At 35.0% G+C, this 23,817-nt stretch overlaps 1 protein-coding gene across 4 annotated transcripts; it reads left to right on the top strand.

Annotated features, from left to right (window-relative positions):
* Positions 1-15,257: 15,257 nt before the first annotated feature.
* LOC142345081 (uncharacterized) lies at positions 15,258-23,790 on the top strand. Of its 4 annotated transcripts, none has more exons than XM_075397176.1 (8): positions 15,258-15,538; positions 16,321-16,417; positions 16,762-16,992; positions 20,124-20,223; positions 20,517-20,734; positions 21,132-21,487; positions 22,149-22,509; positions 23,539-23,790. In XM_075397176.1, exons 2-8 carry the CDS (start codon positions 16,393-16,395, stop codon positions 23,652-23,654), a joined length of 1,407 nt encoding a protein of 468 aa, XP_075253291.1. In that variant the 5' UTR covers positions 15,258-15,538; positions 16,321-16,392; the 3' UTR covers positions 23,655-23,790. The 4 variants fall into 4 exon arrangements, with proteins under 4 accessions (XP_075253291.1, XP_075253298.1, XP_075253283.1 ...); XM_075397183.1 differs by having other exon boundaries at positions 15,258-15,700; XM_075397168.1 differs by having other exon boundaries at positions 15,258-16,417.
* Positions 23,791-23,817: the final 27 nt, after the last annotated feature.

Raw genomic sequence — 23,817 nt, 5'->3', positions numbered from 1 at the left:
ACAAGGTTTTTGCTATTGGAGCATCGTTCTCATTTTTGTATCTTGCGAGAAGTAAATGCGGCATTACAATTTTGAACTGGTTTAAAATGAACGTTTTTGCTCTAAAACAAACGTTTCTGAAAATTCGTTTTCATTGTTTTGCTTATGATTTGCCTGTGTGTGGTGGAGCGTTCCTAAATGAATACTTTATGCTCATGATTTCCTTGTGTGTGGAGCACACTTGTAAATTACGGACGTAGTTGTCCGTAGTTCGAGTGAACTTACCAATCATCGCGTACAATCCCAGGTTGAGGTGCCATCCGGAAGTGACCCGTGATCAGACCGTGCCAGACGAAAGTTACCTCTGATCAGACCCTCCCAGACCAAAGTATCCTCTGATCAGACTAAAGTGCGCTCGAATCACCGTGTGCGCTCTAAGTGCGCTCAAAACTGTCTCTGATCAGACCTTCCCAGACGGAAAGGACCTCTGATCAGACCATAATCAGACCATTGTCCAGACGATTGTGCGACCATAGCCAAGTTCAAACCCAGACCATTGTCCAGACGATTGTGCGCTCAAAATCACTTCTGATCAGACTATTGTGCGCTCAAAAGTTGCTCCTGATCAGACTATTGTGCGCTCGAAATCACTTCACCGCACGAACTTTGTTATAATATATTCATTTCATACAAAATGATGTTTGCATTTTTATATTCATCTAAAAAAAGACCATTCTAAAAGTATTATTGCTAAAGAAAAGATAACCCAACTGCTGAGTAAAAAATTGTTTAGTATACATTAGTGCATATTTCCAACTCAATGGATAAATTTGGACAGTTTTCCATATAAAACATCGTATTCTACAGTTGAACAAAGTTTACTCGTAAGGGGACTGACGTGTTCAATCGGTTGGACCCCTTTGGTTCTGATCAAAGACATCAGACTCTAGATCTGTCTGTGATCAGAATGCTGCTTTTTGTTGCCTCTTGACAGAGCCGACATCTCTCTGTAATAAAAACAAAAAATCAAAAAAAATGGTCTCTGATCAGACTAATGTGCGCTTGAATCCGCCTCTGATCAGACCATTCCCATCCTGAAGTGACTTCTGATCATACCATCCCCAGACCGAAGTGACCTCTGATCATACCATCCACAGACCGAAGTGACCTCTGATCATACCATCCCCAGACCGAAGTGACCTCTGATCATACTATTGTGCGCTGGAGCCAAATCCCAGACCCTGTAATTTTGGTCTGGGAACACACCTTGTGCGTTGGACGTGGTCTGATCAGAGGTCACTTCCGGATGGCACCTCAACCTGGGATAACTTTAAGGTAAAAACTACTTGGAGAGATAGATAGAGCGAAAGAGTTTGTAAAACAGTTTCAAACCGATATAACTAGCGGCAGCTTATATTTTGGAGACCATATAGTGGTGTGAACGTTCCTTGGATTCATTTTTGAAGTGTTGCGGTTGAATTTCGTTCCTATTTGAGCACAAGAGCCGGTGAATAAAAATTTTACGGTTGGTGAAACAATCCTGACCAATGTTTTGTCAGTTCAATTATTTAACTAGTCGCGTAGTTGAAATTTGTGGCATTTCTCTATTTTACTTATTTTTAAAAACAGCAACACAATCCGGTTTCAGATCTGAAGTTTCCGCAATACATTTTTTTCTAATGAATAGCAGTCTAACAGTGAGTATTGTTTTCTAAGGAGTTTAGTAATTTAATTAATGAGTTCTCCGCATCGGCTTAAGTGCAAAAGTTTAAAAGTTGGTGTTCAAAAAAATTTCTGGATTGAAGATCATTTTTTACCAATCAAAGTTTTCAATCTCTCCCATTATACCATCAGCTTAGTGGTCAGATAACTTATAGCCCATCTCCCCATATTCTTGTAAATCAACCATAATACAGGGGGCTATAAATTCATGGGTTTTATGTTTCCCTGTCAAATCCCTGTCAAGATATCCAATGCCTTAAAGATGAACAAAGTACCCATATACTTCCGCTAGACAATGTAAAGAGTATACATAAGTGATCCACGGCAACTCAGTTTTTTTGGCGTGCTTGGGAAAATTAAAAAAAAACAAACAAAATTTAGACTAATAAACCCTTTTAACCTATCCTGAGGACGTGTTTTGTAAAAAAAATTGATCTAAAGAAGTTGTTGAAATACGTGGGCAACTACAAGAAAAATTGAAAGTGTTGGTTTTTGTCGTTTATTAGGTAAATTGAACATAAAGGAGACGGATTTGGTTGCCTCGAAATGTCTCTATTTATTTGTCGGAAGGTTGCATTTGAATTCAAAATCTTGCAAGAAACTTGCAAGATTATTGCAAGATTTCACATTCAAAAGTCGTTTACGAAAAAAGTCATTTAGGTTCATTTCCACTGATCAAAAATTCTGATATAAGTCATTTCATTTGGTTCAGTTAGTTTTAGCTACCAAAAATACTCAAAAAAATTTTTAAAATTCAAAAAAATTTTAAGATTTTTGCAAGACTTTGAATCCGAGCTGAAATTTTTTTCTTTTAATTTGGTTTTGTAATTTGTTTAATAAACAATAATTTGCTTCAAAGATGTTTCTTGAAACATTCGCACCCCGATTTATTTTTTGCCTCGATTGGTATCTTGTGAGATTCTTGCAAGAATCTTGCAAGTTTTGAATCATCTTGCAAGATTCTTACAAGACTTGAATCCGCTCATCACTAGGGTGCATTCAAATCATCAAATTGCCACAGCCTCGAGACAATTAGAGCAGAAAGTTTTTTATGCTCGAATTGATGGCTCACCTAAAAGCTCTTAATTTGAAATTGTCCGTTGAAACTTAGAGCATTATGTCAGCAAAGTTCCGTCTGCGAATGACTGACAGGACTTGAAGAGAATAATTTGTCAGACCCTTGGTTTCACGCTTAGAAAACAGAGTTTTGGAGAGAATGTTTTTATTAAAAACAAGAACCACAAATATTTAGCTTTTCAGCAGAAACGAACGTCCGCAATCTAGATCTAAGAGAAACTTATTAGGACACTGACTTTAGTTTGCAGTTGAGAAATTTTTAAGGAACCTCTTCCGAATTTTTAGATTATTTTTCTAGCCAGTCAGTTAGTTGAAAACCATGGCATCTGTATTCTGTGCTCTGTAAGCCAGCAAAATAATTGACTTCAGTAGGAAAATTAATTGGTTTAGAATTTCGAAATGTCTCAAAGAATCACTTCTGGAAAATACACTGGAGTTTTTCTATTATTGACTGAACCACACTGACTTTAGTGCAGAATTGAGAATTCTGTCCTATAATTTGCAAAAGTTTATACATTCGTAGATTCCATCAGGCAACTGCTTAAATGTGTATTTAAAATTTAATTGACCTCTAAAAGCTTTTCCGCCTTCTAACAATTTTTTTTCAAAAAACGCTTGAGTTTAATCCAAGAACTGGACCATTGGACCATTTTCATTGGACCATTCATGAGAGATATGTTCTGGAACATCATATGAGCACACCTCCCATTTGCCAAAAGATATATAATTGCAAATTGATGTTTTTGAGGTAGGTTTTTGATAAATATAAGAAAAACTATATGTAGAATGTAATTCAGAATTTCTCATTGATGTGAATTTATTTTAACAATATCGTCGATTCTCTTTCTGTATCATCTGTACTTATATCATTAGATGAAAAATTTTATCAAAAGTACTAATTGGTTTCGTTCTTTGCCTAGCTTTAGCGAATTTTAATCTGGTGTAGACCGGAATATTTTTTGTCTGAACCAATATTGTTGACGGGTTTAACTTCGAATCGAATTGTTTTATCAGCAAAAATATGTCGAATGATTGCATACATTTCGGATACTAGCCGATCTCCAAATTCAGCTAGGGAAGCCCTAGAGTAGCGAAGGTTTTTATTTTTTTTTAAATGAATTCATAAACTTGTTCTGCTGGCGTCTATTCATTCGAGTGATTAAATTACCAACAAAAAAAATGAAAAAAGGAAAGAAGCTGTGCTTAATTAAAAGTTGTTCAAGCCAACTCACTACCTGCGAAATTTAAATAAAGGGATCATTTCCGTTTGTGCCCCCAAGAACGTTATGAACCCTACAGTTACAGAACACGTGTCATTACAAAGTAAAACAATAATTAATCTTATGGTTTCACGAATGTAAACGATTCAAAGAGAAAGAGAGATATAGCATCTATATGTTAGCATATTTGTCAGTTTCGCCACCAAAGATTTGTCCTTCGTTTTCTATAAAACATTCGTTTTAATATTGATATTTTGAAAAAAGGAAAAGTTCATCAAAAAATTTTAAAAATTGAAATTCACCACTTTATTAATTTTGTTCCTTGTAAAGTTTGGAAAAAAGACAAAAAGATAACAAAGCAGCGGGACCTGTTAAATTAATCCTTCCTCTCATAGAAATCACAAAAAATGGCTATATGCTTACAGTACAGCTAGTTTTACCTTTTAGAAAAGTGCATTAAGGAGAAAATTCTGCCAACTTAAACGAAACTAGCCTATGTAGCACCAAATTTCCAGTTCTCAAAAAAAGGCGAAAAATTGTATGGAATAAACTCTAGGATATTTGCTATAAATTTGATTTTTGAAAAAAATTTTGAGCGCCTGTTTCTGACTCAGAACACAGATTTAAATGATAATCATAAAATTTTAATGGATTTTAATGGGGAGCGATTTGGATTTCAGAATAAAAGTTGGCAGTGGATGCAGTTTTACGCTTCTGTAAACAGTTTTGTCTATTTCAGATCAAAACAAAAAGACTGTTGCTATTTTTCTGGAACTTGCAAATGCAGATCTAGAGATTTTATGATTTAATTCCATTTGGCATAATTTTCTCAAAAAATTTAGTTATATGGTTTTTCACAGTTAGCGAAAGGAATGTTCTCCTCATTTCTTGACAACCCGAGAAAAAAAAATAAATTTTTGCTGGTTCGGTTTCCTGATTGTCAAAATGTAAATTGCGTTTTGCGACAGGTAACTATTTTTGGACCTCTGACTTTGGTCTGTGTGTAAATAATTTTTGACCAAAACTAAATGCATTGTAAAAGGCATTTCTACACGATTGTCTGTTGTGGAAAAGAAAGTAGTTAACATGGAAAAATCAAAATAGTCTTACATAAAACAGAAGAAATGGTGGAGATGAAGAAACTTACCTTGAAAGCACACAAAATTGAATTTGTTTTCAAGCAAAAATTCTGATTTGGCGTCTTTTTCTTACAAAAAAGCATTTCTAACAACAAAATGTGTTTCATATATTTTGGTATTTAAACCGACAAGAATCTGAATTCTGATAAGCAGCTGAATAAAATGTTAAAAAGACGGGACATGCTATACTGTAAATTTACCTACTAAGCCAGCAAATTCCTCTCAACCCGCGCATTCGTCTTTTAACATCACTTTCATGTTCACGTTTACCTTTCTCTTTTGCCAAAATTTATCTAAAAAAGTCTGACATGCATTAATGGACGGATTACCTGGGGGGCGATTTCCATGCAAAAAAGTATGACAGCGCGAGAGATCTGCTAAAACAAACAAGAACTTTCCAGTTGAGATCATAAAAGCCAAAATCAAATTTCAGTACGACGTAGTCAGAGCAAAAGTTATTGAAAACTTTTATTTTTTCTGAGTCTTCATCAAAACCCTCGATCACTCAAACAATTCAAATTTAGACAATATGTCAAAACCAACTTTTTAATAAATTGGTTTACGTCAGTTCGTACAAAAATGGGTCAAGTTACCACAATAACTTTGGTTAGCAAGAAATGAACAAATATCTAACGAAAATTTGGTTGATTTTTTGTTCGTTATTTTAAGGAAAAAAACAACCCTGACAATTTCATTAAAGTAATTTTTTTCTACAAATTTTTTTTCGATTTGTGCTGGAATGATCTGAAATATTGTATTGTGCTGTTGTGTATTTAACCGCATAAATAAATTTTATTTTTTTTTGCCAAAATTAGATTTTTTATATTAACAATTATCTTTCACCAATCAAATTTTCTGATAGGGAGCTAGGAATTGGAGCCAAACGGGCGCAGCGCCGAATGAGGAAAAAAGAATCCACTGAATGCTTAAATTTTGATTGGCCAATTAATCTTATTTATTAAAATAAAAACACAACAAATGTAAGGCATGGCAAATTAAAATGTCGTCACTTGATTATCTATGGTGTGCTGCCAGGTTGCACTCCGTTCTGCATTTGCACTCCAAACGAGGAGACCTATCGTTACGCTATTTTTATGTATTTTACAAAAAAAATTGCCTTCGAATTAATGAGTTTAATTTTAACCAATGAGATATAATCAGCTTTAAATCTCATTTTTGGCATTCTATTCCGCGCCCGTTCGGCTCTATTGGCGTCCTCCGTCTGATAGCGATATAATTTAATTGCTTGCTAAGATTCAATTTGATAAAATTTTTTATTTTCTTGTAGTAATGAGTAGATTTATCACTCTAATTGCAGGCACCCCGGCCGAGGCGTCCTCTGCAATTTCAAACGATTTTTTGTTTTACGGTTTTTGCATTCATCAAAAGATTCTGTAGCTGATGACTGACAGCAATTTATTACGCATGCCTTTCGAAGTGTTACTGGTTATTGCTGACTCAGGTAGTCGCCTAAATCAAACGCAGATATAAACAATTTTAAAGGGGGAATGATGGGAAAGACTCAAAAAAATTACTGCCCCAGTTTTCTCACGGATGAGCCACCCCTCAGTAATATCAGAATTATTTGTATCGAAAAAGCAAAGACGTCGAAAACTCTTCGATGATAATAGTTATCAGTGATACGTATAAACTGCCATAAAATTAAAAAATAACAAGATAAAAATTTCTTCAGTGAAAGTTCTGTTGTTTCAATCAAATACTGCTTTTGGAAAACTATTTGTATACTGTAGAAGTAGCCATAACATAATAAAAATTTCGGTTTAGGGCAGCTCAAGATTTTTACTTGTCATCATCAAATCAACATTGTTTTGAAAAAAGTTGCGCTGGCAAGTTCTTGGAAGGTTGTGTTTATTATACATGATCACATTTTCAATTTTCCGATTATACAATTTTGAGACCGCGACTATACCACTATACTGGGTGCTTTAGTTCGAAACAACATAAAGAAAACTCAGCAATCGGTTCACTATGGCAAAAACGAAAGTAAGTCAGATAACATATTTTTTAGACGAACAGCTCTCCTTTCAAATCTAATATCTTTTTTTCTGTCTTTTTATGGTAACTTGAAAACTGTAACTTGAAATTAGAAAGAGCTGTAAACATCACAAATATGCTTTTATTAAGGTGAACTGGAAAGTTTCAAACAGATACATTGAAGAACATTCTATTAATTACTACTGCTATAAGTGCTGATGAATTTGTGAGAAAGTGGTATCAATGTCTTGCACAACTTTTAATGAAAATGTCCCCAAGCCAAACTTTCATGGAATCAATCCCCTTGGGTCAAAAAAAGATTTTCTCACCAAGTAAGAAATGTGTCAACTCTGTTCAAAAAAAAGTAGTCTGTCAGCAAGCTGACTAAACTAAAGACCACTGAAAAACGTCTGCATAACGCGTCTATTGAAGACAAAACCGATTTGTAAAGCACTTAAAATCAATACATAATCGCAACAGGTACCCCAAAACCATATTATATATTCAACAAAAAACTAATGACGATCAAGTTAAATGCAAAATTTTGGCAATTTAGTTTCAACGATATTTCTGAAAAGTCAATAAGGTAGGCGAACAACTTATAAGAAAACAAAATGCTTCAATAAAATTGAAATTGAACAACTAATGAAACAAAATATTCTGAGAAAGCTCCAAACAAACGAAGCTTGTGGCCCCGATCGAATAGTTTACACGGAAATGAAAACCTTGCCCACCCTCTCTAAATACTAATGCTGATTTTCGAAACAGCCTTGTACTAAGGATACTTTCAATCATATTGGAAAACTAACGAGGCGATATCTCTTCAAGGATGAGACCAGAGCTATAATTGAGCAGTACATTCCCATAAGTTCGCTTTGCAACTTGTCAAAAGTCATTGAAAAACTCATCAATGGCAAACTGGTAATGAAGTTTTGAAAACCTAAACCTGATAAGGCTCTACAGGGTTTCAGAAGACAGAGTTCTGTTATTACACAGTCAATATTGTTCTTAGGACTATTGTTTATTGAACGACATGAAAAAAACGAAATTTTTGTATTTCAACTTAATTAAAAACAGTTTCTGATAGCGTGCTTCATGATTTGCTGCTCCAGAAAATTGGACGGGTGGGCGTTTAAGGAAATTTTTTGGAACCAATTTTAATTTACTTATCAGATCGCAAACAATATATCAAAGAGAAAAATACTGTTTCTGAAGCCCTGCCTGTAAAACTGGCGTTCTTCAAGGCCCACTGCTTTGACTTCTGCTATTTAATATCTACCTGAACGATCTACCGACAAAAATGCAAAAATGCAAAGCAGAATTCAGCTATGTAGCTGATCTTAAAAAATAACCTTTTAAAACACTCTCAAATCAAAAAGACTTCTTAAACATTGAAATGTGGTGCTAAAAAAACAAAAAGAAGGTGAGGAAAGTAAATGAAATTTTCTCCCAGTCAAAAAAGTGTTGAAATCATCATCAAAATATTACTCTAAGGTCAAAAATTCTTCCGAATAAAAGAGAATACTAAGATCTAGGCATAATCATGGCCGCAAAGCTGTCATGGAAACTAAAGGCTCATAAAAGATTTGCAAAAATTTTGAACACCTTCTACTTCTTCAAGGCATGTGTCATCTTCAGCGGTCAAATGACTAATTTAAATGCATGAGTTGATATTTGACGCCTATAATAAGCTATGACAGGCAAAGTTCGCTAAAAAACTGAAACCAAATCAAAAGAGCGTGCTCAAAAGAAAACGAGCAAATCATGATACCAAAGACCAAAACTTAAAAAATGACGGAAATTTTCGAAAAGAGTCAGTTACCTACTTAACATACTTATTACTAAAAGTAGGAGAATTAAGACGCTATTATTTAGACAAAAAGTATCTCTCAAGATTGTAATGGATTTTCTTTCACAGAGACGATTTGGAGTGTAGTCTGTGTTCCTGGAAGATTGAATGCAGCTGTGAAGATAAAAAAACTGTTGCCGAAAGCCAACTCAGCAGAAATTGAAGGGTTGAGACGCCCAGTTAAAAAGCTGTCTCTAATATAGCAAAAGTTGAGATCACAAGGCTGTAGTTTCTGCAAAATTTTTTTAATCAAACCTTAATAGTGTCTTCTTTGTGGACTACATTTCTAAAACTGGTCTATGCTCTTGTTTAATGCTATGCTGAATCTAACTGGCAAAACTGTAATTTCAATATGGGGCACAATATTCCGCTGGGTATAAGCATCCTGAATTTTTTTGCTAAAAGGATTAACTCAGTAATATTTAATTAGTTAAAACAAACGTTTTCGCTATAACTAGCATCATCAGGTTAGGAAGTTTAAACAACTAAAGGTAGAATTGTTTACAACGAAATTGAGTTTGTCACGATTCCATATATGCAAAATTCAAAATATGACTGAAATGAAAATTTTCTCATTTAAATTCCATTTTTGTAAGTTTTTTTGCTGTTTTTCATTCCTTTTACTATTTTACTCCATTTCTTTGAATGGCACTCTCTTTCTTAAAAATTTTTTTCTGAAACTAAAAAGACTCAATGTTCCGAAGGAATTGTCCATTGAAAATTTAATTGATTTTAAATGCGAACGTTTCTTTTTTTCAATTATTCAAATTAATAATATAACCAAAAGGTTAAAGTTTAAATGCCTTCAAATTAATCGTAACATTTTTTGAAATAATCCAAGTTATGCATTAATCTTCTGGTTACTAATTGATGTTACCCATTCAGCTGTTTTTCCGCTATATATAAAAATAAGACTCGATCCTGAATGTGTATTTTTTGGAAAATTTCCATGCTGACGTTGCAAAAACTCTGTTAAAGTTCTTTCGAAAAGAGTTTTGTTGTGTGCTTTTCAACTTCAAAGATCTTTTATTCTGCTTTGTACAGTTTTGCGCTATTATTATCAGCTGTTTTGTTTGTTTGCTCTGTTTTAGCTGTACGCGGTTTGTTAATTTTTAGATGTTCCTGATGCTATCTTCTGATTTAAGTCTGTGTGGAGTTTCAATATGATAAACAATGATAGGACATGTGATTTCAGAAGAATATCACGACAATAATCGAATTTACGAAGCATATAGCACACGTTTATGCCCCAATCAATCTGTCGATTTATACGCTGCATGTTTTGTGCTGACATTGTTTGTAAATATACTCCAAAGAATGACAAATGAGGACTAATGATTTGAGAACTTGCGGCCTTACTTGGAAAAGTATACTTTTTCGTACCAGATTTAGTGAATGAATGCGGCCGCCATTCTTTTAAACTACATTTAGACGTGGTCCAAAAGTGAATTTTGAGTCAAGTTGTATTCTTAGATAACAAAAACTCTCGGCAATTTTTTTTAATATTTCCGTAAAAAGCTAAATTTTGGTTCTAATTCGTCCCCGGTAGAAGAGGAAAGCAGTTCTGTTTTATCAGCATTCAAATTGAGTTGATTTTGCTTCAAGTTACTGTCCGTCTTCAATAACATATTTTCAATTATTGTTGCAATTGTTTTTCTTGGTCCAATTCGACATAAAATACTAGTATCGTCTGCAAATTGAACAAGCTCAAAAAATCGTTAACGGATAAAAAAAATTAGGGGTCCCAATTTTGTGCCTTGCGGTACTCCATGATTAACGAAAATGTGATCTGAGACCTCTGTGCCTATTTTGACGCATTGTGAGTTTTCTGTGAGAACAGATTTCAGAAAATTAAATTCAGGCTCAGAGAACTGAAGCACTCTGCTTTCTAAGAAATATTTTGTGCAAAATTGAATTGATTGCTTTCGCAAGGTCTAATAAAGTTGCTGCAAGGTTTTTTCAACTTTTCATGATTTTTTATTACTGTCTCAGTGAAAAAACAATACTGCATCTGTTGAAATTTTTTGTTTTTGAATCCCATTTGCTCTTTATTCAACAGATTGTTTTTTTAATGTGATCAATCAATTGGAAAAGGAGAAGCTCCCAAAAAAATTTAGCAAAAATTGGTGTGACCGAAATTGTTCGATAGCTGCCCACTTGTGTTGTTGATCCTTTTTTGTGATTTGTTGTGTCACAGGCATGTTCTAGAATAGTTGGAAAGACACAGTTTTGAATACATGCATTAAAAATAAATTGCAAATGAACGCCAATTGCGTATTTGGTCACCTTTAAATCCCACGCATGGAAAAATTTAGGGCCCGGTGATTTACTGTTTTCTAAACTGCAATAGTTTTGTAGATTTTTTTTATAGTCAATACTCTAAAATTGAAATTTTCAGAATAGTGGTCCAACTTATGGATATTGAGAGGAACAAAATCACAAGAATATTTGCCCATTTCCGCAAAAGATTTAATTAATGCATTGCAGATTGCTTCTTTGTCAACGGTCTTGGCTCCGTCTGTTTCAATTTCAGACCCATTTATACCTAGTTTGTGGTTTTCTATTTTTTATTGATTAAATTCCATTTCCGCTTCGATGCTTCACATGGCTTAAAAAAATCTACATAATATTTGTGAGGTGCATCTTGTGGTTTTCGGCTCACTAAGTTACCGGCATTTTTTGAACTTTTTGAAAACATCGTTGAGAAAATTTGTATTGATTGTGCAAATAAGGTTTTTCTGCTATTAATCTTTTTGAGTTCCTTTAATATCCATGGTTTATCACGTTTTTTGTTTTGTTTTATTCAAGAATCACAGATCCGTATAGTTGCACGTTGAAAAATTTCATTAAATTTTGTGAAGATTTCATCACGATTTTCCTGTTGATACATAGGTCGCCAGTTCGCATAACGCCTAACCTCTGTTGAATGTTTAACCCTTGAAAAACTTCATGTTTCTAAAAATTATCTATCTTCGTTCCTCCCTATAGTTTCTAATTTACTCTGATAAAATATGATGTTGTGGTAAACCTCAATGGGCTGCAAACAAACTTCTCATTCTACAATTTGATTTTTTGTGATGAGGCAGTGACCGGTAAGATTTGAATAGTTTTGCTCGTGCCAATGGTAGTTTCCACATTTGTTGGTTAAGTGCCAGACCGGATGTAAAGTTATCAAGTAATTCTTTTTCTTATTGAATTGGTCTATGTTCTCACCAAATAGAAGAAGATTGTCTCATAAGGAATATGCATTAGATACTTCAGCACTCAAATCGTTTTTGATAGCGTGCTTCATGATCTGTTGCTCCAAAAAAATGGAGGGTTGGTCGTTTGAGGGAATTTTTTGGAACCAATTCTAATTCACTTATCAGATCGCAATCAGTATATCAAAGAGAAAAATACTATTTCTGAAACGCTGCCTGTAAAACTGGCGTTCTTCAAGGCTCACTGCTTTGACTTCTGCTATTTAATATCTACCTGAACAATCTACCGACAAAAATGCAAAAAAGCAAAGCAGAATTCAGTTATGTAGGTGATCTTAAACAATAACCTTTTAAAACACTTTCAAATCAAAAAGACTTCTTAAACATTGAAATGCGGTGCTAAAAAAACAAAAAGAAGGTGAAAGAAAGTAAATGAAATTTTCTCCCAGTCAAAAAAGTGTGGAAATCATCATCAAAATATTACTCTAAGGTCAAAAGTTCTTCCGAATAAAAGAGAATACTAAGATCTAGGCATAATCATGGCCGCAAAGCTGTCATGGAAACAAAAGGCTCATAAAATATTTGCAAAAGTTTGAACACCTTATACTTATTCAAGGCATGTGTCATCTTTAGCGGTCAAATGACTAATTTATATGCACAAATTGGACATTTCATACCTATGATAAGCTCTGCTGGACCTATGTGGTTCGCAAAAAAACCGAAACCAAATCAAAAGAGCGTGCTCAAAGGTAAACGAGCAAATAATGATACCAAATCCAAAACTTAAAAAATGATGGACATTTTTGGAAAAGAATCGGTTACTTACTTAACATACTTATAACTAAAAATAGGAGAATTAAGATTCGATTAAATAGACGAAAATTGTTTCTCAAAATTGTAATGGAATTTCTTTCACAAAGACGATTTGGTGTGTAGTCTCTGTTCCTGGGAGATTGATTGCAGCTGTGAAGATGACAAACCGGTGCCGAAAGTCAACTCAGCAGAAATGGAAGAGTGAAAGGGGCAGTAAAAACACTGTCTCTAATATAGCAAAAGTTGAGATCACAAGGCTGTAGTTTCAGCAAAAAAAATTTTATCGAACTTTAATGGTGTCTTCTTTGTGGACCACTTTTCTAAAACTGATCTATGCTCTTGTTTAATAATATGCTGAATCAATGGCAAAACTATAATTTCAAAATGGGGCACAAAATTCCGCTTGGAATAAGCATCGTGAAATTTTTTGCTAAAAGGATTAAGTCAGTAATGATTAATTAATTAAAACAAACGTTTTCGCTATAACTAGCATCATCAGGTTAGGAAGTTTAAACAACTAAAGGTAGGATTGTTTACAACGAAATTGAGTTTTTCACGATTCCATATATGCAAAATTCAAAATATGACTGAAATGAAAATTTTCTCATTTAAATTCCAGTTTTGTAAGTTTTTTGCTGTTTTTCATTCCTTTTACTATTTTACTCCATTTCTTTGAATGGCACTCTCTTTCTTAAAAATTTCATTCTGAAACTAAAAAGACTCAATGTTCTGAAGGAATTGTCCATTTAAAATTTAATTGATTTTAAATGCGAAAGTTTCTTTTTTTTCAATTATTTAAGTTAATAATATAACCAAAAGGTTAAAGTTTAAATGCCTTCAGAATAATCAGTAATATCTTTTGAAATAATCAAAATTATAATTCTAATTTGTTTCTGGTAGAAAAATGAAGCAGTTCTGTTTTATCAGCTTTCAAAGAAGTTGATTTTCCTTCAAGTAACTGTCCGTCTTCAATAAAAGATTTTAAATTTTTGTTGCAATTGTTCCTCTTGGTTCATTTTGAAATAAAATACTAGTGTCGTCTGCAAATTGAACAAGCTGAAAAAAACGTTATCGTATGAAAAAAAGTAGGATTCCTAAAACTGTGCCTTGCGGTACGCCTTGATTAACAAAAATGTGTTCTGAGATCTCGGTGCCTATTTTGACGCATTGTGATGTTTGTGCGAGTACAGATTTCAATAAATTAACTGCAGGCTCAGAGAAGTTGTAGCAATCTGCTTTTTTATGAAATATTTTGTGCCAAATATTGAATTGAATGCTTTTTCAAGGTTAAAAATATTGCTGCACTGTTTTGCCTATTTTCATGGTTTTTTGGTACTCTTTCAGTGAAAAACAGTACTGCATCTGTAGAAAATGTTTTGTTTTGGAATACAAATTGCTCTTTATTCAACAGATTGTTTTTTTAATGTGATCAATCAATTAGAAAAGAAGAAACCTCTGAAAAATTTAGCAAAAATTGGTGTGACCGAAATTGTTCGATAGTTGCCCACTTGTGTTGTTGATCCTTTTTTGTGATTTGTTGTGTCACAGGCATGTTTTAGAATAGTTGGAAAGACACTGTTTTAAATACATTCATTAGAAATAAATTTCAGATGAGTACCAATTGCGTGTTTCATCGCCCTTAGAGTCCACGTATAGACAAACTTCGGACCCGGTGAGTTACTGATTTCTCAACTGTCAATGGCTTTGTAGATTTTTTTTATAGTCAATACTTTAAAATCGAAAATTTGAGAACAGTGGTCCAAATTATGGTTATTGAGAGAACGATATCATCAGAGTATTTGCCCATTTCCGCAAACGATTTCATAAATGCATCGCAAATTGCTTCTTTGTCAATGGCCTTGGCTCCGTCTGTTTCAATTTCAGACACATCAATAACCAGTTTGTTGTTTTTTATCTTTTATTGATTAAATTCCTTTTCTGCTGCGATGCTTCACAGTGCATAATAAAATCAACAAAATATTTGTGAGGTGCATCTAGTTGTTTTCGGTTCACTAGGTTACGGCATTTTTTGAACACTTCGAAAACATCGTAGTTTTGAGAAAATTTGTATTGATTGTAAGAATAATGTTCTTCTGCGATCATTTTTTGAGTTCCATGAATATCCATGGTTCATCACGTTTTTTGTTTTGTTTTATTGAAGAATCACAGATCTGTATGGGTGCATGTTGATCAAGTATAATTTGAAAAGTTTCATTAAATTTTGTAAAGATTTCATCACAATTTTACCTTTGATACATAGATCGCCAGTTCGCAAAATGCCAAACCTCTGTTGAATTTCTAACCCGTGAAAAATTTCATGTTTCTAAAAAATAGCTATCTTCGTTCCAGCCTATCATTTCTAAATTACTCTGATAAAATGTGATGTTGTGGTAAACCTCTATGGGCGGCAAACAAATTTTCCATTCTACAATTTGATTTTTTGTCATGAGTTAGTGATCGATAAGATTTGATTAGTTTTGCTTGTGCCATTGGGAGTGTCCACATTTGTTGGGTTAAGTGGCAGACCGGATGTAAAGTTATCAAGTAATTCTTTCTCTTATTGAATTGTTCTATGTTCTCACCAAATAGAAGAAAATTGTCTGTAAAGGAACATGCATATTTCAGCACTCAACTCGTTCAAGAAAAAATCGGAAAGGTTTTTACTCGGATTGTACGAAATATTCACCAAACATTCATCTTTCAGAGGTTCAGTAATTTCGAGCCACATTGATTCAAAAAAGTTTATTAGCTATGTCATTGCGTTTCTGAACATTGCGTTCATGGTCGGGTGTACTTAAAAGTGATTTAAAAATCGATTGAAATTATTTAAACTTGTCATTGACTCTGTCCATTGATGTGAAAGAAACCGATTTGTCAAATTAAAATTACTTTCGATATTTAAAACAAACGTTTTCGAACTTTACGTTCATCGTCAGGTTAAAATTTTTACAAATTGTTAAAAGATAAAATGAATATGTATTTACATTTGTCTGAGACCACACTTAAAACAATTCTAGGAACTATTCCGTAAAAAAATTCTAGGAACTATTCCGAACTAATTCGTAGAATTCAATTCTGTCTATTGAATTCTACGAAATGAGTTAAAATAACAACGAATTTTTGAAATGACAACGTGTTTTTGAAAATAGCCACGTCGTTTTGTGGCTCTATTAGCTTTTATGTTGCTGGTGGTTATCGGTGTTCATATTTATGCTCAGGTGTTGACTGGCCATCCCTAAGTTGACTGTCTAGCTTTTTATGGGGGACGCTTCCTAATGTACCCCCTCTTAAAATCTCAATTACCGCTTAACTTCGATTTTATTTAGTTCGTAAGTCTAGCGGAGAGCAAGCTGCTGGGTTTCAGTCATCTTAATCAAGAAACCAACCAATTAGAGACAATGGTCAAATTTGTTTCCTGCTGTGGTGAGTACATCAACGCCCAAATCTCTTCTAAGTAAATCAAACTTAGCGAACAGTTTGGAATCTGTTCCAGTATAGTGGGCTCATCACAAGTCCTTTGTAGTCGGATATATGGTTTTGAGAAAGAGCTTTTTTCCGCCTCGTAGGAATCCCATATTAGAAGTTTTGATGCAAGTCTAGAAAATTTACATCTTGGTTTATGTTTGTACCTTGAGGCGGTTACGCAACGATCAAATATCCGCTGCACAACTGTTGATCCTTATTGAGAAAGTCGGAACTATTTTTCGAAAAAAATTGTGGATTTTTCATGTTTTCCATTTAAGTAATTTGAATAATTTTTATGGTAGCTCCTGATATATCGTTGCCGTTAGCTGAGCGGCAGAAGGAAATCGACAATTATATGAAGAAACGGGCAGACTATTACCGAAAGTGCAAGGAGGAACTCATTGCACGGAAAATGAAGCAAGCTACGAAGAAAAATATAAGGCGCCCCAGAGTTAAGGCTGAGTTGATTCTCGATGGAATCGATATACAATGCAACAAATGCTTTGCTTGGAGGACACTAAATATCAATACAGGTATATTTAATTTATTACGAACGATCGTTAGATTCTCTCTGCTACAATTACCAGTTTGAAATAAATGACAATATTCAGCCTCAGCCAAAAATTATAACGATGATTGCAACCACAATAACGTGTGTGAAATCAAATAATTAATTTACTTATTCTTTTCAAACTAAACTTTTATGAACATTAAGCAATGTAAATCAATTCAAACAAGTTAATCTTCACATTTCGACCTTACGGGGAAAAGTTAAACATAAAAAAGTTAAGTATAGCACCGAAGTTATTTACTCCCAAAGTATAAATCAAAAGTCCAAAAGAAAACATTAACAGGAGTTTTAACACCGTACAACGTTTACGGTACAAAACAACGCCGACCTGCACAAGTTTTTTCTAATTGATTAGCACGTTTGGTTAATATGAACTTAAGACCCGGTAAAGTTGTTTTGTCGGAAATTTAAATTCTTCAGGTTTGAAAAGTTTTTTTGTGGAACTTCAAAGAAAAACTGTCCCCAACGAGAAAAAAAATTTCTTCATCCGTATAATTCATGTCAGTTGATAAATGCCCCGGTGTACGAACGATAAGAATTGTGGACGTTCTATTGCAAAACTATTAATTGTCAAGTGTGTTAAAATAGACCTTAAGATATTAGGTGGTGATCAACAACTATGTATGGGTTAAAAGGGAGGAATTGAACATGCCATTCATTCATTGAGAGCTGCTTTCAATAGTCTCAATAGTACAGATCCGGAAGCGATCTTGCTTATTGACGCGAAAAACGCTTTCAATATTCTTAACGGTAATCGTGCCTTAAGAAACATTGAGAAGTTCTGCTCTTCTCCAATTGTAATCGTGAACCGTCAAATTTGTTTTTTGACAAACACTACTCTCTCAAGAAGATACAACACAAGGTTAACCCCATGCAATGTCGATGTATGGAATTGCCAGTATCCATCTAATCGAACTTCATGACGATTGCTTTACAGCTCAGTAGTAGTATGCGGACGATGGTGACGTTGTCGGCTCTCTTGATAACCCAAAAAATTTGACTCAATGAAAAAACATGATCCTGTTTTTGGTTACCATCTTACCAAGTGCGATGTTATTACCAAAGAACATCTTAGCAAATTTTTGTTAAGGATGAAGTTGTAATAGTTAACGGGGAGTACTCTGTAGAATGACAATAAATTTGTAGAGAGGTCACTAAAACGACAGGAATTGTTAAAAAAGCTGGCCTTTCATGCCAATGTTTCACCTCTAAATATTTATAAATCGTTCACTTCAGCGGTTCAGCATAAATTGACATTAGTTCGTACCTGAAGACCTGTCAGAGTTATTTGAGAAATCAATCAATGATGAGCTATTACCTAATCTATTAAAGAATCGCGTCTACGATCGAAAATACCGCAGTAACTTTTTGTTGCCGATTAGCAAGGGTGGCCTGAATATTCTTAAGCTCGTAGACCGTTTTAAAGAATACGAACGATTAGTTCAACTTTCAAGTCCCTTATCTCTATATCTGCCCGAAGTCGAAACAAAGCAACAACAAATCGAACATGAATTTAAAAAAGAAGAGCTTGATATCAAATCAAAAAAGACGATAGTTAAGAGTGGAATGAATAAGAACGATGCTCGCTCACTTGACTTAGCTAATGAAAAAAGAGCATTAAGCAGGTTCAACGCTATGCCATTGCAGCTATATCAATCCAACCTGACGAAAAGTGAGTTGAGCAATGGCATTGCCCTTCGCCATGGTTGGAACCCACTAAAGATGCCATTATAATGCGCATGCAATGGAAACTTAACTTTGACACATGCCTTGCACTGTCCGAAAGGAGAATACACCCACATGAGACATAATGAACTTTTCGATTCTTTTGCGAATTTCTCAAGTGATTTCTGTCATGATTTCGAGATCGAACCTCATCATCAGCGGTTGCAAGGGAAATTGTTGCTCGTAAATCAACGATAACTGATAATGCAAGATTAGATATCAAGGCTAACGGACTTTGGGAATACAGGTTTAACAAAACATACTTTGATGTAAAAATTTTCAATCCGCTAGCAGAAATTTGCCCTGAAGGCAGTAGCGAAGCCTACATTGTCACGAATCTGTTCAAAAGAACAAATATGATCAAAACTTAATTTTCAGAAAGCAACATTTTATCCACTTGTCTTCGCATTCACTGGTGGAGCTGGGGCCATCAGCTTCAAAAGGGCTGGAAGAACTGGCACCGAAGGTCTCTGCGCTAAAGGAGGACAGCTACGCTGACATCATATCATATCTAAAGACAAAAATGGCTTCGCTCTCCTGAGGAGTTCCATCCTCTGCATTCGAGGCTCAATTACGCTTAGGCGGCGCGAAATTGTTGATGCTTCAATTGGGGTTGTTGAAGAAGGGAGGCTGTTAATTTGACTCATCTACTCTCGCCATTAGTTGTTTGTTCTAGTGCTGTCTGTCTTGTTTTACGTTGTTCTCAGCTGTTGTTTGTGTGTATTTTTGTTTTATGGATAGATTTGAACAGTACGAAATGCTTTTTGAAGACGGAGTGCTGGGACCAGCAATTCACCCATTATTGGGGAGGGGCATTTCGTAATTTGTTTTTTGCCGGGTTGTTTACCCAGTAGTTTTGTTTAATTCGCGCACAGTGCCAGCTCATTGTGCTTGGGAGGCATATTAAACGACGCTTAACTAAACTTCGCTTGGCAGACCTTAGCACCAAAGAACAAGGCATCGACAAGATAGGCATGCAATTCAAACGATAAAGGTTAGTTTTTCCTTCGGTACATTCACAAAAGATGACGGAATTGGACTTCGTTGGTAGAAGGCTATTGAAAGCAGATGATTGACCATGTGAGCTTGCGATTTGAACGTTTTTGATGATAAATAGTTTTTCACTAAGGAATATGGAATCCATCAGTTGATTTAGTTTCCTGATTTATTACTCGGAATTTTAACATTTTAGGCCAATATTTATTTGCGCGTGCTAGTCGGTGTCAAATAATAATGAATTTCATTTCAAACTTTTTGAAATCCCTACCGCTTAATTCGGATAATTTTTGCCTGCCCAGTCTTTTTTGAGAGTTATTCTTTTTTACGTAAGTTGGTTAGGAATCCTTATTTGATTCTTTTTCTCTTTAGATGTTTCCACATTACCCGATGAATGGAATTGTTGCGACGGGGATTTCGTTTGCCAAAATCGGACTGTGACAGATAGCTGTGAAACAACCTCCTTGCATTCGTAAGAGTTATTCGTTCACTCCACCAGTTAAAACAACTATTCCGATTGCTTTTGACCTTTTTGTCGCAATTTGTCTGTTTGGCAAGTTTGACTACGTTTTGAGTGAGAATGATTCAAACTACGCTTCTTGTGTTGCCCTCAAGGCAACTTAAAACGGTTTCCTAAGATTCCGGAATCAGTTTCTATTTCCAATTTTTGTTACTTTAGTCGAATGAGGTCCGCTTAGTTTAAGTTCAATTTGTCTAACTTGTAATTATTTTTTATTCTTGCCGTATTCTTTTATGTTTGTCCAGAGTTGACGCCAAGTTTGTAGAGAGACCAACTATTGAACCCCGAAAAAATGATGAAATTGAGTTGCAGGCAGTTTCAAGAACTGTGGAAGGTCATCCAATGTCACCCGAGAGTTTGCTAACTTCGGAAACTAATGCAGGGAATTCGGAGGTATCAGAGAATTTTTGTTCTTTCGAAAGCGGCGGCCAGACTTTAAGTGTCAATGACAAATATCCCGTGGGTAAGCAATCTTGCTGTCCTATTTATTTCTGGTTTTTTGAGTTTTTCTTGAAGTTTTTGTAGTTGTGTATAATTTTGCAAAATGTCTGCGTGACAGATTTGACCTATCTTATGACCTGGTTTTTTGAATTAGAGTGCCAATTATATTTAAGTATGTCCGCATTACTCACATTTAAATTCTCTGAAATTTGAGCATGGCTTTGTGTTGAGCTTTCTCGATCCCAAATTTAGTCGCCACTTAAAAGGTGCCCGTAAAATCTTGTGCTGTGCATTTTTTCACACCTTCAGGTTATTGAGAGATATTGCATTTGTCTAATTGGGACTCGAGGTTGCAACTGCTAGCGTAAAACAGGAACCTAAATTGATAACAATTTTTGCGAATGCAGCGTTATTTACAGGGTCGCTAGTCTTGGTGCGGTTTGGAAATCGCCCCGCTTGGCCTGCTCTTGTGGAACAAGATCCGAATTACAATGTCCACTTTGCAGTGGACTTAGAGTCACCATGTCTTAACGATCCAAATGATATGAACAGTAATAACGAAAATGACAATTATGAAACTGAAAATTGTTCCCAAAATACTGAAAAGAAAAATGAGAAGGATAAATTGATGGAAGAGGAAGAAAATGAGTTGAATCGTAAAAAGATGTCCGACTTCATTGTTGATCCAATTGCATATCACGTTAGTCTGATGGGCGATCCAGTGATGAGAATCTGGATCAAGAAGCAGTACATCAACGCATATTCGCAGAAACAGGTTAGTCAAAACTCCTCAGACATGTGCACACAAAACTCGCCCTCCAACATCGTTAATTGCCCCCAGCTTAAAAGTGAGGTGCTCTCTCAAGAAAAGCGCGTGGCTGATAATAGTTTCATCCCCGTCTAGCAACTCGAGGGAGAAACAACTGTGCCCATTTAATGCGTAATCATTGGATTCGGAAATTGAAAAAAATGATTTTGAAGAAACTGCTAAGAAATTCGGCGAATTTTGAATGTAATGAATTAGTTCGTCTGAATCATATTTATCATAAGGGGGAATGAAAGGGGAGCGGAGCTTGAAAAGTTCATCAAAAAATGCAAATGAAGAATTTTTTTTCTCTTTTACTTAAAGTGAATTAGGAGGATTTGCTAGAGAGGACTCATTGTTCCCTTTGTTGCTCTCATCGTTCAACAATAGTGAACGTCTGGTCGCCCAAATAGAATATTTACCTTTCAGCTGTTGATTAAAAAACTGAATTACGGCGGCTTGTCAGCGGTAAGACGCTGATGGTTGTTACTGTCGTGTATTAAATGAAATTTCAGTACCATCTAATTATACCTGTGCTTGGACCAGTTAGTTCAACATTAGAGAAATGTCAAACAAATTAATTTCCGTTTTTTATTCGTTGATGATTTATTTCACAAAGAACTTTCTTTAGGCAATTAAAGGCGGACTGTGCTCCTTCACAAATGAGTTTTCACTAACTATGCGAAACATGCAGAGTCAAGCTATTCTAATGGCTGAGCAGGTAATAAATATCCCTCGCGAGTACAGGGTGTCAAGGTTCGGGTTTATGAAGAGATACAACGGACCAATTAAGCAAGAACCTGACTTCGAATCGGCATCGGACGACCATTCGGCTTGTAAATTGACCGTTTATTTGGACATGACAGATGAGGATAAAGAGGATGCCAGATATGATACGGAGCGATACCTGTTCGGGGATTACTACTTTGCACCTATGGAGAGAACTGTGCCCAAATTAGACCAGAAAGGGATCGATCAGTTGAAGGAATTTGGTATCAAAATGGTTTGTTTTTAATTGCCGCGTCCTCAATTCTAGGCGGCTATTATAGCGCTCCTTTATTTTTTTTTAATTCAAAGAATTTGAATTGTATTGGGGCGCTGTCTTTTTTACGACTCGAAGAGAAGTATTGGACTCCTTTTTTTTAATCAATTTTATTGGAGTGATTTTTGAAGCGGGAAATGAAACGCGTGAAAAAATTTGGAGTGCTTTTGGTGCGGAAAAAATGTGAAGAGCAAAGCGAAAAGAGAGTTGTTTTTGTTCATACCGCTGTTTTTGAGAGAGCGAAAAATTGATGTGTGAAAAAATTTTCTCTAAGCGAGCGAAATTTTTTTGTTCACGTGCGGCTTTTAGAAGCAGTTTTTCTGCAATTTTTGATGTTTTTCTGCCGGCTATGTTTAAATTATTTAAGAGTGATTGCAAGGAGAGGTTTCTTTAATTACTGGCATCTAATGTATATGTAAGACGGTTTTGGGCGCTTAAAGTTTTTGTTAAATCACTGGTTGGATTAAATGTTCGAAATGTCTAAAAGTTTGAAACGCATTTTGTCGCTGTCACCCCACCCCATAGACCACCCCCACCCCAATTGAAGCAAGCTACAATAAAATAGAGCCCTAACCAGTCGCTCGAGAGCAATTCGTACGACATAAGCCGGTTTTGTTTACTATAGCAATTAATTGCTTTCGATCGAAGTTTCAAGCAATACTTGTAGCTGCTTTAATTATGCAATTTTTTCGTAGCACGATTGATTTCTTCATTTTGTGTGATCTAAATTGCTTTCTGAGTTTTCTTCTAAATTTTTTTTGAGGTAAATTTTGATTTTGTAATCGTTTGGCGAATTGAATGATGCATTTGCAATGAACGCAATTTTTCATATGGCATTGTATTTTGATCATGCTTGCTAGTAAAATGAATAGACGCCCGGGTCGGGATCCCAGTGAATCACATCGATGGATTATAGATTATCCGTGAAAAGTCCTCGCGAGCATACTAGTATAAATAAGTGTATCAATTGATGTTTCAGGAACCAGAGATGTGATGGAAGTTCGAAAACTGCGGGGTTATATTGTTCGGTTAATGTCAGTTCAGTTTCCTCTCAAGTTATATAAAAGCGCCATATTTCTCTATGCAGTGAAGTAAGTCTTTGTGTAAAAGCAGCTAAGTTTTTACAAAATTATCGGACAGTCAAGGCAAACAAATTTAACCTCTACACAAAGATCGTACGAGCTGATTTTCAGTTAGGAAGGCGATAGTGATTCCTTTAAATATTAGTATTGAGCGGTAAACGAATGAGATCTGCAGA

Source organism: Convolutriloba macropyga, chromosome 1, assembly GCF_964194025.1.
Source record: "Convolutriloba macropyga chromosome 1, txConMacr16.3, whole genome shotgun sequence".
Taxonomy (NCBI): Eukaryota; Metazoa; Xenacoelomorpha; order Acoela; family Convolutidae; genus Convolutriloba; species Convolutriloba macropyga.
The sequence above is the reverse complement of the archived record's forward strand: the minus strand, read 5'-3'. Positions and strand labels throughout refer to the sequence as shown.